This window comes from Gadus chalcogrammus, chromosome 1, assembly GCF_026213295.1.
Source record: "Gadus chalcogrammus isolate NIFS_2021 chromosome 1, NIFS_Gcha_1.0, whole genome shotgun sequence".
Classification (NCBI taxonomy): domain Eukaryota; kingdom Metazoa; phylum Chordata; class Actinopteri; order Gadiformes; family Gadidae; genus Gadus; species Gadus chalcogrammus.
The window spans coordinates 4,544,111-4,560,284 of NC_079412.1; the positions used below are offsets into that span (position 1 = coordinate 4,544,111).

The 16,174-nt window shown below is 44.2% G+C and overlaps 1 protein-coding gene across 1 annotated transcript in view; it reads left to right on the forward strand.

Annotated features, from left to right (window-relative positions):
• Window positions 1-16,174, forward strand: part of klhdc8a (kelch domain containing 8A) — a 54,203-nt gene that overhangs the window by 27,795 nt on the left and 10,234 nt on the right. Inside the window, exon 3 of the mRNA XM_056612389.1 lies at window positions 14,474-14,684. Coding sequence (XP_056468364.1) covers window positions 14,474-14,684 — 211 coding nt within the window. The remainder of the gene's footprint in view (window positions 1-14,473; window positions 14,685-16,174) is intronic.

Below are 16,174 nucleotides of genomic sequence, written 5' to 3' on the forward strand. Positions count from 1 at the left end.
TTATTATGCATGATTTGCCCCAGTGGTAGCATGTAGATGTTGAATAAAGAGGGTCCTAAGATTGAACCTTGTGGGACTCCACACATCACGTTGGTTGATTCTGATACAAAGTCGCCGATGGAAACAAAGTAGTTCCTATTTTGTAGGTAGGATCTGAACCAATTTAAGACTGTGCCTGAAAGCCCCACCCAGTTTTCTAACCTGTCCAAGAGTATTGTATGGTCTACAGTGTCGAATGCAGCACTGAGGTCTAGTAGCATTAGTATTGAGGTTTTGCCAGAGTCTGTGTTAAGACGGATGTCGTTTACAACTTTAATGAGGGCGGTCTCAGTGCTGTGCGGGGGTCGAAATCCTGATTGGAAGGTGTCATAACAACCAGTTGATGCCAGGAAGTGATTAAGTTGCTGGAGGACAACTTTCTCAATGATTTTACTTATGAAGGGCAGATTTGATATTGGTCTGTAGTTGTTAATAATACAGGTATCTAGGCTCTTTTAAAAGGGGTTTAATAACTGCAGTTTTCAGGGCTTTTGGGAAGTTGCCTGACTGGAGAGAGTTGTTAACTATCTGCAATATGTCTATTGCTAGGCAGTCAAAAACATTCTTAAAGAGGTTGGTAGGTAAAGAATCAAGTCAACAGGTGGATGGCTTTAGTTGTGTAACAGTTTCCACAAGAGTTTTAGAGTCAATAACATTAAAGCATCCCTGCCACGTTACTTTTGCCTGAACAGGGTGGTAGTCCAACATTTTTGTTTGAAGTGGAGATATTGATGGCGCGTCTGATGCCTTCAATTTTATCAGTATAAAAAGCTGCAAACTCATTGCATTTCTGCGTGGAATGGAGATCAGGTGGAATTTGTGTTGGGGGGTTGGTCAGTCTGTCAACAGTTGCAAATAGGCTTTTTGCATTATTATTATTGGATTTAATGATATTGGAGAAAAATGTTTCTCTAGCACTTTTTAAGTCTGAATTGTAGGCACGGAGGCTCTCTTTGTAGATATCATGGTGAATATGAAGTTTTGTTTTACGCCAGATGCGTTCGACCTTCCTGCATTCTTTTTTCTGTGCTGTTACAGAAGCAGCTTTTCTCCAGGGTGCCTTTTGCTTTCCAGAAATCGTTTTAACCTTATAAGGTGCAATGACATCCATGACTTTCAAAATTTTCAAATTAAAGTTTTCTACAAGATCATCAGCAGAACATGGGTTGAGAGGTGGTAGTAAGGAGATGGCCTTTCTAAAAAGTACATAAGATTCTTCATTGATATACCGTTTTTTGACAGTTTTTGATTTTGTCTGTATGTCGGGAATAAAAGATATATTAAAGAAAACACAAAAGTGGTCAGACAAGGAAGGATCAGTCACAGAGAGATCAGAAACATTGAGGCCCTTTGTGATAACCAGGTCTAGAGTGTGGCCCTTACAATGAGTAGTCTCTTTCACATGTTGGGACAGTTCAAATGTGTCCAAAATGGTAAAAAGTTTTTTTGCACACTTGTCATTCAAATCATCAGTATGAAAATTGAAGTCACCAGTTATAACTAGACAGTCAAAGTCTGTGGAGATGCTAGACAAAAATTCTGTGAATTCATCGAAATTTTTTGCAGAGTATGTGGGTGGCCTGTAAATAATTAATAGGAGAACTCTGGGGGAGCATTTCAATACAGCACAACGGTATTGGAATGATGGAAAATCACCAAATAACATCTGTTTCCCCTGAAAAACATTTTTAAATATAACAGCAACCCCTCCACCTCTTTTTCCAGATCTACATGCATCAAATATATTATAGTAGTATTATAGTTGGGAGGAGCTGTCTCTATCAGAACGGTTGCACTGTTATTTTGTTCCAGCCATGTTTCAGTTAAAAACATAAAATCCAGTTTAGAGGTGGTAATAAAATCATTAACTAAAAATGATTTGTTATTAAGAGACCTAACATTAAGTAGACCCATCCTGATGGTGTTGTTGATAGGCTTTAAGGTTGTTTTTGGTTTGGAGGAAATATGTATTAGATTTGTGATGTTAGCAGTGTGTCTAAGTTTCTCTTTGTTTACTCTCTTAGTGGTTACAGCAGGAATGCAAAAGTTGCCATGTTTTGACATAGGCAACCTTGGGTTCAGCAGATTATGCGAAACGTCCTTTATACTTTGTCTACGGCTGAACCCTTTTTTGTCTCAGTAATACTCAGGACTACTATCAGTACAGGGGGCGGGGGGCTTGGGCTCCCTCCACTTTGGTGTTATCAGCCTGTGGGAATGACCTGGCGATGCTATCATTGACACAGATGCAAGTTTGATGCCTACATATTCCTGTTTCTTAAATTCAGCAGGAAAATCGCAAAGGGAGGAGACAGTGGAGCTGGAGTTGTTGTGGCTATGGGAGAGATGAGGAGGGGGGTGGCCGTTCCTCGCCAAGCCAGCATCAGCGATGGGGGAGGGCACGGTGTCCATGGTGTCGGGCAGGCTGTTGTCTCTCTTCAAGGTCTTTGGTCTGTAATGCAGAGGAGGGGGGTGGCCGTTCCTCGTCAAGCCAGCATCAGCGATTGGGGAAGGCACAGTGTTGATGGCGTCGGGCGGGCTGTTGTCTCTCTTCAAGGTCTGTGGGCTGTCTGCTATCTGTGTGTCAGATAGTGGCAGAGTAGATGTGTGGGGGAGGCTGTAGTCTCGTTTCTTCTCAACCTGTGCTCTGATTGTGGCCTGTGCGTCAGACCATGGCAAGATTGTGGCCTGTGCGTAAAGCGAGAAGAGAAGATTGTCCCTCAACAGTTTGAGCCTAACCTGTTTGGGTGTAGGCCATCTGCTCTGAAAAGATATTTGCGCCCCCAGAATAAGTTGAAATTGTCAATAAAGCCTCTTCCTCTTTCATTGCAGACTCTGGAAAGCCATGTATTCAGTGCAAGTAGACGACTGAATCTGTTTATTCCCCTGTCAACTGCTGGTATGGGTCCACTGATGAATGAGTTGATGTGTATTTTGTCCAGTGTATCCAATAGATCAGTGTAATCCCTCTTCAGAAGTTCTGACTGTTCTCTTTGAATATCATTAAATCCTGCATGCACAATAATCTGTGAGATTTTGGGGTTTTCCAATATGATTTTGGCTAGTTTATGGTTGATATCACTAACCATTCCATATGGGGAGTTGCATGTTTTGATCTTCTTACCGGTTATATCCTTAATGGTTGAGTCTCCTATAATCAGAGTGTCTGGTTCATCTGCTTCCTCTGAGATGGGCCCTTGTTGGACGGTGGCAGACACATGCGCAGCCCGCCTCCGTGGCGACTGGTTGTTCCATGTCTGTCCGTACCGTCTGTCCGGACACATTTCAGGGGTCAGGGGTGCACAGGTGGCCGAGGCATGTGCAGCTCGCCTCCATGGCGACTGGTTCATTTTCCGTCTTTGTCCGCACTGTCCGTCCGGACGCATCTCGGGGCTCAGGGGTGCATGGGTGGCAGGCTCGTTCGTGGACTCTTGAAGTGGCAGGAACCGGTTCTTCAGTGGCAGGGTTAATTTCAGTGACGGGCTAATCCGGCTGATACATGTAACTTTAGCTTTGGGTAGTTTAGCATTTGGCGTTGAGTGATCTTGTTGATTCACTTTGGTATGTTGTTTTGGCTTAGCGCCGACTCTGTGCCAGTGAGACGCAGCTGGAACTGTCTCTCTCTTGTCCAGCTTCGGGAAGGATACAGTGTAGCTTTGATCATCTTGCTGTATCTGAGTGAGCTCAGCAAACTCACCCATCGGCACTGTATCCTGTAGGAGTCCTTTGCATTTTTCTAATGCTGCTAGTCTCGTTTCAAATAAAGCCACCGTCTGTTGCAGTTTGGTGCAGTCTGTGCATTTCCCAGTCTCCGTGCCTGAGATATCCGAGTACAGAGGCATGTTGGCGATAGGAAAGTCCAAGGCTTTTTCTGCGGTCTGATCCGGGAGTAAAAAGTGCCAAAATCTATTGTTGAATCGAGCGATGGAGGACGACGAAAACAAACTATAGACTGTTAGGAATTATGATCATGAAATAAAATAAGATAAAGTAGATCTGAACGATGAATTAAGTAGTTTTTTCCAATGCCTAGCGGAGCTTCGGGAAACATGACCTCTCTCTCTGCTGCCTCTCACAACACAACACACAACACACAAATAAGGAAAAATTGTTTCTCCTTATCTATTATTTGGTCAATGGTGTAGGTTTTACAGCTTATGTGTTCACCCATGTCGGAGAGATGCTCATCATCTCTGGCCAGATCTTCAAAGCCCATTATAGGTCTGATTATGGAGTAATCCTGGTTCCCTACCGCTTTCCTTGTTCCCCCTTTCCCCCTCCCTTCCCATTTAATCAAAAAAATCTGATGCATCAAAGTGTAGCACAGGTCATCCATTACCCACTCGCGTCCCATCATAGTAGTTTGACAAAAATATAGCAGGAAAGTGACTGTAAAGAGACAATATTATAAATCCTAGAAATCATCATGTAGAAAATGTATAGTTAAGGAGGAATCTGAGCGGTGAGTTTTTTGGAATGTGTGTAGGCCTACTGTTAGAGTGTGTGTGCATGTGCATATCTGTACGTAACAATGTAGCTTGTTTGTAGCCCGCATTCGCAGGCTACAAACGAATGCGATAGCAGTTTACTCACGGTTTCAGCAGTCCAGCAAAGTTAATGATCGCAGAGTTCTCTAGACCTGGTCGAGTGTTGAGTCGCACAGTTATGGAGGAAGCTGTCGCACAGTTATATATGTCATCAGACATGGAGCTGTTCGTATCTGTTGAGCTGTTTGGCTGCTGAGTGTGATGGTCAGGTCCGCCGACGATGGTAGAGAGCACTCTGTGGAGTTGGGCAGCTGTTGTGTCCCAGGTAGGATGATGGCCGAGGCCCCGCACAGCCACTCTCCCAGCCATGATGGGTGAAAGTAGCCCCTGGAGAGCTGGTCTGCCGCTGCACCACATAGCCGCCCACCGCTGTATCGAAGACAGTCAATTTTGGTGGGGTCCTTGTAGAGCTCGTTGTTGACATACAATTTATCAATCACCAGTTTCACCTTTTTGTTTCTGTTTCCGCTTCTCTTTGAGTATGGGAACAAGAATGCGTCTCCTGTCCATGAATTCTTTGCGATATTGGTTGTTCAAACCCAGGGGTGAATCTTTTAGCTCCCGTCCTCTGCCCATGATAGCGAATTTCATTTTGAAGAGGGAGAGGCACGCTATGATAGGCCCGGGCTTGTTGAGGGTCACTATCCCAAAGCGATGAGCCCTCTGGAAGTCAACCATAGCCAAATCGGCAGCCGGCATATTCAGAGTCTTCCAGGAAGGCTTTTGCTCGGTGATGGTGGAGTCCTCCTCATCTTCCTCGAGCCCCGAGATGACAATGTTATTTCTCATGCTCCTGCATTTTAGTTCAAGCACGGCGTTGTTTAGTTGTTTGTTCTCCTTTTTAATCTATGCAGTGGTAGTTTTCAGCTCCTTTATATTCTTTTCAAGTGCTTTGTTTTTCGTTTGCATGTCCGCATTTTGGTTGTTTGCGAAGTCAACAGAAGCTTTCAAGGCCGCGATTTCGGCGAGTACGTTTTTTTATTACCTCCAGTTTGTCAAGCTTGGCTAATTGAGTTTCAATATTTGTTAGCCGGCCACTGATCTCTTTCTCGAAGCTCGACTTGACGATGTTGGTTTGTTTGGAAGGATGGCTCTCTTCCGTCTCACTCGAAGACAGTATTTTTCTGGGTCTTTTCGTGGTGTCTCATCAACATGTGTACCGATTTTTGACAAACAGCCACCCGGGGGAGTCCGGTTAACATTCAGCTCTGAAAGGGTTGGTGCAATAGATACATCATCCTGATACACTGGTTCAGCTAACCCACCTGCTGTTCTAGAATCTGCAACGTAAACTATCATGTTGCTAGCAGGTTTGCTAAACTCCTGCAACCCAGCATGCTGTGAGTGGATGAGTCACGCCTGGCTAAGACATCTATCTACGTTTTTTGACATAATTGAGGCGCCTAACCCAGTAGGGTGAAGGCCGTCTCTCATGAGCACACCAGGGCGACCCCAGAAGGAGGGCCAGTTATCTATGAAACCAAAGCCCTGCTCTGAACTATATCGTGTCAGCTAGCGATTTAGAGACAGTAATCTGGTCTAACGCTCATCATTACCCTAATCGGTAGAGGGCCAGAGAGAATTAATCAATGCCGACACATCTTTCTGGCAAAGTCACAAAGCCTAGCAATGTTGCTTTTTGTGACCTTGGTTTGTCTCGTCCTAGCATCGTTGGTGCCGACATGAACTACGATGTTGTCGAAACTAGCGTTGGTGTTTGGTGCATCTAATCTAAATCCATATGTGGTCTGACCGCATGCCAGCACCCTAAGATTAGCTTCAATGTCGGGAGCCCTGGCCCAGGGTAGGCCAAAGAACACCAAAAAACACCAAATTAATCTAGTATTAATAATATAAGGGATGGATATACGAACAGAAAAGCATATGAAAATAATGTGAAGAGGGTTCAAAGTTAACAAAAAACTACTGTACAAAGGTATCTGATGAAACTAATACAACTCAAACCGCATAACTGAAGGAAGGCAATTTATTTAGAGAAAAAAGTTGTGGAGTAGTGCAGTATGTGTACGCATATTCCATAGCTAGCAATAATACTTACCCTTAATATCCATTTTGGTAGTCCCTCCAAAATGGAACAACGGATTCCTCTGCCCTTCTTTTGTTGCTGCCCACTGCTGACAGTCAAATAACAAAGAGCTTTTCTAGTACATCTGCTGTCAGTTGGGATGGCTTGTGACACATCAGTGGTCTGAAATGAGCTAGGTGTATTCTTATTGCGCCAAGAACACAAAGGGCCCTATCTTGCATCCGGCGCAAGTGACTTAGTCACTGGCGCATGTGTCGTTGCTAGTTTACAACTGGCGCAGAGCGTTCTTTTCCCACCAGCGCCACTCGCCGGTAAATTAGGGATTGATCATGCGCCCCAAGGGGCGGTTCGGCGGAAGGAGGAGGCGTGTTCTGGCGCAAACGGTATTTTGCTGTATTTTACTGACCAGGAAATACCTTGTTTAAAGTCAGTGGCGCGTTGTTCAGATGCTATTTTAAGGGCGCATGCATACATGCGCATGCGATGCATACGGATTGCTTGTGCACCTCGCGCATACACTTTGCTTCTCCCATCTACCTAGCCGCACATTCTTGGTAAATTATTTGGGAAAGAACAGCTGATGCAGCGGTAATAAGTTGTACTTTTAAATCAATGCATCTGCAAACACCGTAGGCTACAGCAAACACATATTTTCTTGACAGAGACATCGTGTAGGCCTACATGCCCATAACTTTTAGGATTGATGAGTATTTGATCGTGAAAAACATTGTTTTACCGCGAGTGAGTGTAAAGAATGAATGAATGCGCGCGTGTGTGCTCTGTTTAAACACACGCAAACTAAACGCGTAACGCATAATACAATCAATGGCAATGTCTATTACCGCGGGGACACATGCATATTAGGATAGCATACAATACTGATAAGAAACAATGTTTATAATGTATTGCGTATATCATTAAATAGAACCACAGTTACCGCATATCACATGTTATATCATATACGTTTTCTTTGCCTGAGTCCTCAAATTTATTTGAGGACTCAGTATTTCTGAAGTTGTGGAAGAAAACCCCTTATTCCATGTGTGAATTAGGCCATATTAATTGGCAATAAACTGAGCCATTTGCAGTTTGAAATTCATGTGCATTTGTCTCATCGGAGACTGCAGACGCTCTGTCAAAATATCAACTCGTCCGATTCAAATGCGCTCATGGCGCTTAAAGGGGATGGGAGCTGGCACTCTCATTGGAAAACACAGTCGCACACTTGTGTTTCATAATATGAGAACATGCCCAAAATGTGTGCATTCGTAAACCCAAATTTTGAACTAAGTGAACTTAGTGTACGCATTCAAAATCTGTTACAGGTGCTAAAGACTTTTGCTACATAAATACCTTCATACAAACCTTTCAAATGCTCCACTGACGCGATGGACCACCTGAAGCATGAGGATGTCCTCCAACAAAAAGTCTTGGTCCTCCATGCCTTTCAAAGGCCTGAGACACCCTGCATTGGCCAGATAATTGGTAAGTGGTTCTGTGGCCTGTTGCAATTCATCCAAAGATGTACATTCTCTTCAAAAACTCAACATTATCTTCATGGATATACAACACATTAGAGGTGTGGAAATTAAGCAAATAATTGATGCATCGCTGTTACGCGGCTCAGACGTAACAACAACAATCCACGTTTCTGGTTTTAATTGCGTGAAAAGCCTTAATCAAAACTGGTCTTGACAATCAGAGCAAAACATAAATCAAAATCTCCCACCACCGTCTCTCAGAGGCCGGGCACATCCCCAACCGGGAACATGCGGGACCAGGCCTATGAGAGAAAAGGCAGACAAAACAAGTAGTACACACAATGACAACTGAAAGGCCAATGTGGCCGTAACAATCGCGACGCAGACATGGACGATGCATCGATGGCTGATCATATCGATTATAACGCAATGATGTTGCAAGTAAATTTTCTGGCAGCGGCATAAACATTCAAATGAATAGCATTCTCAGTAGCGTAACCTGTTTAATCTTGAACCAGTGGTCGCCAACCCGTCGGTCGGGATCAACTGGTAGATCTTTGAGACTCTCCCGAAAAATATTACAAAACTACACACAGAAATAAAATATGCCTGGTTAATGTTCAGTTTTTTCTCTCTCTCTTGATCAGTGATGGGAAATAAAGGAATTATAAATAATTGCGTTACTAACGGCGTTATGTTTTTTAGTAACGAGTAATCTAATTGAATACTCTTGCTATCATAACGCAGTTTCTGCCAAAAGATGTGGCGCGTTACTATAATGGAAGCATTTTCTCGTAAGACCAACTAGATCTCTCTGTCTCTCTCTCTTTACTGTTGTGACTTGGTTAGTGGGAACAAGACAATCTCATAAATGATGATGATTGGCTGAGGTACAGTAATATGTCTGATGGTAAGCCCATCAGAGTTAGGCCCAATCCCGTTTCTTTGCTCACTGTCTCAACCCTAACCCTCATTGCTACCCCTCATTGCTACCCCTCATTGCTACCCCTCATTGCTACCCCTAACCGATCCCCTACCAAATGGGACAACCCTACCCTGTGACGTCATCATGGTCTCCCCGTGCCCCCTAGCAGATAACCAGACCCCTGGTAATGTTACAAGAGACAGACTGGCTGCCATTGTCTCGGGCAACGAGCAAGACCCATTGTAAAGATGTTTAACCTGAAATGCTATTTATATTTTGTAATTGGCATGTTTAAATAAAGTATTAAAAAAAATAAATAATAATAATACTATTTGTCCCTCGTAATATACCTTTATTTTGAATGTCACTTAGCTACATGTTAAAGGTGGTATTGGGGTGCACTCACACTAGGCCCTCTGGCCGTGGCCGTTGGCCGTTTTCACACCTAACCGTGCTCAAATGGCCCCATTGTTCTCTGGCCTGCACTCACACTAGGCCATCTGGCCGTGGCCGTTGGCCGTCGCAGCTGTGGCCTGGCCACGGAAGGCTCTTGTACATACGTCATCACGTCGTAACACGTCATCACCAAGCGTCCGCTGCATGGACCATAATAAAGTCTGCCGCCAGTCAGAGTTTTAACAACAATGGACAACAACACAGAGAACACACCAACAGTTGAACTGCTTGACGCGATGTTTACCGTTTAATGGGAAAGAAGGCTCGTCGCCTTTATTATGTCCGTGGTCGTCGCATTGACTATACGTCATCCAGCTCAGGTTGCGTAGCCGTGCGTGTGCGCGTGTCGGCTCATTAGCATCTGTACCGTAGCGGCCCGTGCCGTAGCAGCACACCTCTCCCAAGTGGCCAAATTGGAAGAAACACTTTATTTAAATAAGAAACACTGAACCACACATCTAAAAATACACACACACGCATCTAAAAATACACACACACGCACACCTAAAAATACACACACACACACACTCTCTCTCTCAGCTTTTGAGAGAATGGTGGAGAATTACATCTTCTCAACCATTCCGCCAACTTTGCCTCGCTCTCCTCATGCCTCGCCTGCTCCCTGGCACTCTCCTCTTGGAAGGGGTGTCTGGGGTGGTGGAAGAGGTGCCTGGGGTGGAGGAGCATGAGGGAGAGGTGGGGGGGGGGCTGGTGGCAGTGGACTCAACGAAGTCCTGAAAGAAAACGAATAAGAAGGAATTAGGAATTATATGCCAGAACTGGTTGATATGGCCATATGTTATGCACAATATATAATAGCTATGTACACAATATATTACTGCCAAAAAATACATTGATTAACCATGTAATATTACTAATATAATATATTAGTATATATAATATTACTTATAGAATATTACTAATATAATGTAATATATTAGTATATATAATATTACTTATAGAATATTACTAATATAATATAATATATTAGTATAAATCTTATTTATAACCTGGAGTCACTAGAACATGGAAGATCTGGATATCATACGACATGATATGCAGCCCGGTCTGCAGAGCCCGGTCGATGGCCGGGCTGCCGGCCGAGAACCGGGGTCGAGCGGCCCGCGAAAGTCGGCCTCGCGATCTTCCGCGAAAGCCGGCCGCGGACTTTCGCGATCTTCCGAGAGTCCACGGCCGGGCTTCGAAGAATATTACTAATATAATATAATATATTAGTATAAATCTTATTTTTAACCTGGAGTCACTAAAACATGGAAGATCTGGATATCATACGACATGATATGCAGCCCGGTCTGCAGCCCGGTCGATGGCCGGGCTGCAGAGCCCCGTCGACGGCCGGGCTGCCGGCCGAGAACCGGGGTCGGGCGGCCCGCGAAAGTCGGCCTCGCGATCTTCCGCGAAAGTCGGCCGCGGACTTTCGCGATCTTCAGAGAGTCCACGGCCGGGCTTCGAAGCCCGCGGCCGGGCTGCAGAGCATAATTAATAAAATAATTACTAGTTAATTAATAACTAGTATTGTGGGAGCAAGTCAGAACTGAAGTGCTTTGAGGGTGCCCATGGAAAATCTCAATTTTGAGGGGATGTTAGCCCTCCCCCTTACCCCTCAAGCTACCTTAAAGTGGTATTGGGACGTTGCTCCACGGCGCGTGAACGCGCAACAGCGAGGGTTAGGGTTGAGATTTTCTATGTAGCAAAGGAATGAGATTGGGCCTTAGAGTTGGGCGGCACATGTATTTTAAGTTCCGTTAATGAGGGGTGTAGGTTGGGTCCAAATTATTTGACACATTTGATCATTTAAAAATGAACTTGAAAGTAACGCAATAGTTACTTTTCACAGCAATATATAATAATATATATATTCATAACTGAGCATAACAGTTGGAACAATGGAACTTCATATGATCTGCTCACTGCAAGTAAAAGTTTTCAAAAACACTCCTCTGAAAAGTAAAGGTATAGGAAGGAATGAATGAAACAACATTTCTGTTTACATTGTTTGATGATTTGAAAATGGATGTTCTACGTGAAGTTTGTCATACTCAGGAAATGCTGTTATTTGCTCTAAAGTACTGTCTGCTGTGTTCATACTTTGTTGAATAAGAAAGATTGTTTACATCTTACTACTTGTATTTTTGGATGAAAACATATTAAATAACACAGAAAACTATTATGTTGAACTATACAGTATTTAAATGCATTCTGCAAAGTCAAATATCCTGTCCAGGGATATTGTGTCGAATCAGAAACAAATTCCATAGAATCCAATTGTTATAACACTGGCCATTAAGTATTCTGTATGTTTACAATGTGTTTACCTTTTTGACCTTGGCATAAAGGTCAAAATCTACAATCTCCAGCACCTCAGGCTTGGGCGATCTTCCGGTCAGGGAGGCGTAAATAGAATGGGAACAGAACCCAGGAGCAGGCCCGCCATGAACTAGGCTCACCGCAATGGCATGGCCAGCAAAAAAATACTTGTCCTCTCTTAAGGCTTGAGGAATCATGAGGCGCTGTACTTAAATTAAGTTTAAGTACAGGGCACAACCCTTGAAATAAAAAGTGATCATAGCCATATAGAAAGGGACACTGTACACAATTAAAGCATGCGTCTAGTCACATACATGTGACCAGACGCAGGAACTCCCTCCTAGGGCCACCGAGGTCAACAGCCTCCTCATCCACGCCAAAGTCATCCGAGAACATGACACACATTTGGAAGGTCAGATGTAGGACAGTCTCTTGAAACCTCTCACAGCACCATCAAGCACAGCAAAACGGTTTATGTTGAATCTGCATTTCTGATTGCTATTATTTTTGGAGGCAAGATCGAGGAGCACCTCCTTCGCAACTGTGTCATTTTCAGACGTCCTGTTAAAAATTTGAATTCAGAGAATATACGTTAATGGATTATACTATGTGATCAATGTATTTGACATTTACATACTTTCAGCTCTTTGCATTAAACAAAGCAAAGCAACTTAAAAAGCTCAAACGTTACTCATTGAAACAATATCATATCAACCATAACTTACGGATGACTCTCAAGACTGGCCAATATAGCCTTGTTAACTTCCTCATCAGAGGACAGGTCTGGCATGGCTCCCATGATTGACAGTTAGGTGTCTTAATTGTCAGTGACGAGTGCACACCGGCTCACTGAATTGTCAGTTTCTAAGTCAATGGGCACTTGTGGTGGGGGCTGGTCACTGGGTGCTTGTTGTGGGAGCTGGTAACAGAGCACTTGACTAATTTTATAATTGAATCATATGCTCACACACTAGCTGCTTTCAGACACACGTGTAAGTCCTGATATTCTCCTGATGGGCTATATGTGTTAATAACATATCCTGACACTTTTATCCTGAAAATCTCCAGAATAATACTACCCCTGAGGTAGTATTTACTCTGTAGAAAATGTAAATTACCTTATATGTGAATGAGGTGTAGAAAGTCAGTATTTCTCACGACACTTCAGTGGGCGTGTTGATGACGCTTCTGTCATTGCTTGTCATTGAGTGGCCCCCTAAATAATAATCAGCCCGTTGCCTTTTGTTCCCTGAATTGTTAAAAAAATATTTAAATGTTAGCACTGCACAGCTTTACAGCTGCACGTGTATAGAAATGTGTGAAAACGGCTTATAAGTAGAAAATTATTACATAACCTCCTTACATAACTTAAGGAGGAAATTATTATGCTTGATTCATTACGTAATAGGTGAACCAAATTGTTATACGTTGTAACATTATAGGCAAAATGTTATTATAATATGAGGTCAGAAATTTGTTACATTATCGACTGGGGTTTCCACATTATTGCTATGGGTTTAATTACAATGAGAGGTTGAGCGGAAACGTTAGTAATAATAATAACATTGATCTTTGTAGGCCTTATCATTTAGGCCTACCATGATCAAGTTGTGATGTACAGGATAGGATTCGTGCACCTGTACCAAAGGACATGTGAACTCGTACCCTCTATTTTGTGTTTACAATGATAGAAAAAATATTTACAATTTCAAATCTACTGTAACACATTTGTGACTTGTGTACACATGCTAAAGACTTTTGCTACAATAATACCTTCATAGCTAATTTGGTCCTCAGCCTTGCTGGGAGTCTACTCACAAATTGAGCTATTCCTTGACAGAGCTACGAACTGTGGAAAGTTGTCCAGTCTATCTTTTGTTTATTCCAAAGAATCTAGGATGCCCTCTATATTATCGTAGAGCACAAGCAACACATCATGAACTTGGGCCAGATCCTGATAGGATTTCATCAGACCCACGTCTGGGTGGACTGGCAGCCAGCCATCCCGCCTACTGTCACACTGACCGCTCCAAGCCAGTAAACAGCTTAACTCTAGAAAAGATTTAGCCTTTGGCAAGATATTTTGTCGCCAGTCATAATCACTGTGTGTGGTGGTGCCCTTCAATAGTGAGGTAAAATATCCTAGTCAAAGACCCAAATCATTGCTAAACAGTAATCAAACTTTGAAATGAAGCCAAAGAGAAAGCAACAGACACTTTTTTCATTTCCAATGTAATCAAACTGGTGCCATGTGACTTTAATTGCCGGTTGTAATTACCCTGGTTTCACCAGAGATGGTGCTGTCCCTGAGGTTTGATCTCAGTGATTAGTTCACTCTTCAGAAAATGTTCCCGCTGACAGTTTATCTCAATATCACTGTACATTACATTCGAGACTAGTGCCTCTTGACATTTAGTTTTAAGGAGAACGTATTAAGTGTTTATGCGGCACCCCTGATCTTATTCAATCCGAATGGAAGGGGCAGTTACAGGGAGCCGCCAGCCCTGCCTCAGACTTTTTAGAAAGGCATACTCTTTAAACCTGCACTATGTCATTGTTTTGTATAAACTGGTCCAGAAGTTGCTAATGGTAAATATACATAGTGCAGGTTTAAATTCTCTCTCTCTGGTTGGCTTCTTTCTCTGTGCAGGGCGACCGATGGATCAGCCTGGCTGCCATGCCGACCCCTCGGGCCGGGGCCGCCGTGGCCGTCCTGGGGAAGCAGATCCTGGTGGTGGGGGGGGTGGGCGAGGACCAGAGCCCTGTGAAGGCGGTGGAGGTGTACAACACGGAGGAGGGCAGGTGGAGGAAGAGGAGCTCCCTGCGCGAGGCTCTGATGGGCGTGGCCATCACTGTGAAAGGTGTGTGTAGCAGCCATCCCTGTGAAAGGTGTGTCTAGCAGCCATCACTATGAAAGGTGTGTAGCAGCCATCACTGTGAAAGGTGTGTGTAGCAGCCGTCACTGTTAAAGGTGTGTGTAGCAGCCATCACTATGAAAGGTGTGTGTAGCAGCCGTCACTGTTAAAGGTGTGTGTAGCAGCCGTCACTGTGAAAGGTGTGTGTAGCAGCCATCACTGTGAAAGGTGTGTGTAGCAGCCATCACTGTGAAAGGTGTGTGTAGCAGCCGTCACTGTGAAAGGTGTGTGTAGCAGCCGTCACTTTGAACGGTGTGTGTAGCAGCCATCACTCTGAAAGGTGTGTGTAGCAGCCATCACTGTGAAAGGTGTGTGTAGCAACCGCTTGGGCTTAAGGTACAAATGTGGTTGAGGAGGAACATGGTGAGGTCGAATAGGATGTGGATAATACTCCAGCTCACAGGGTTTGGTACTTACAGCCGACATGAGGGAGGCATGTGGCAGAGGAGGTAGAGGGGGTTGGCTGGGAACCAGGAAGTTGCTGGTTCGATCCTCGGCTCCGAGGTGTGGAGAGGTGTGAGCAAGACACCTCCCCCTGACTGCTCCCGACGAGCTGGCTGTCGCCTTGCATGGTTGACCCTGCCGTTGGTGTGTGAAAGTGTGCATGAATGGTTGCATGTGTGCTTGCGCTTTGAGTGGCCACTGGTTAGAAAAGCACTGTATAAATGCAGTCCATTTACAATTTACTTATGGTTCTGTTCTTCACAGACACTTTCAGAATCGTTTATTTTCCTCTTGATTGCTGTTTTTTTGAATGCTACCTCTTTGCTAGTGCCTGAACGATGCCGGCCAGCGTTGAACCCCCAACTCTCACTCTGTGGTTTAACTCTTCAGTGCTGCTTGGTTGATTGCTTGATTACAGACAGCCTGTATCGCCCTTTAGCCCCTTGGCAGGTGGGAGTTTCCACACTCTCACACACAAACTCACGCAATCACGTCCACGCACACAGACATGCACACACAGAAACTCACGCAATCAGACGTCGCCGCACACAGACACAAAGACACACACACAGAAACTGTGCACACACTCACCCACACGCTCTGTAGCGTTTGGGTGAGTCTGTATGTGGCTGACTGTGTGGAAGATGAGGCTTGCTGTCTCCCTCAGGCAGTTATAGAACTTAAAGGCGGTGTGTGTGTGTGTGTGTGTGTGTGTGTGTGTGTGTGTGTGTGTGTGTGTGTGTGTGTGTGTGTGTGTGTGTGTGTGTGTGTGTGTGTGTGTGTGTGTGTGTGTGTGTGTGTGTGAGCATGTTTGCAGCAAGCGGAGTGCCTAGCAACTGCAGAGATGTGCACACAGTTTGACAGCGTCAGAGTTGGAAAACGAGTACTCTCCAATCACTACCTTGGTTCCACCATTTCCGAACAATTGACGTTTTTCACGTTTTACATATCCCAAAAATGTCATGTCATCGTCATGCCGCCGTACCAAAAAT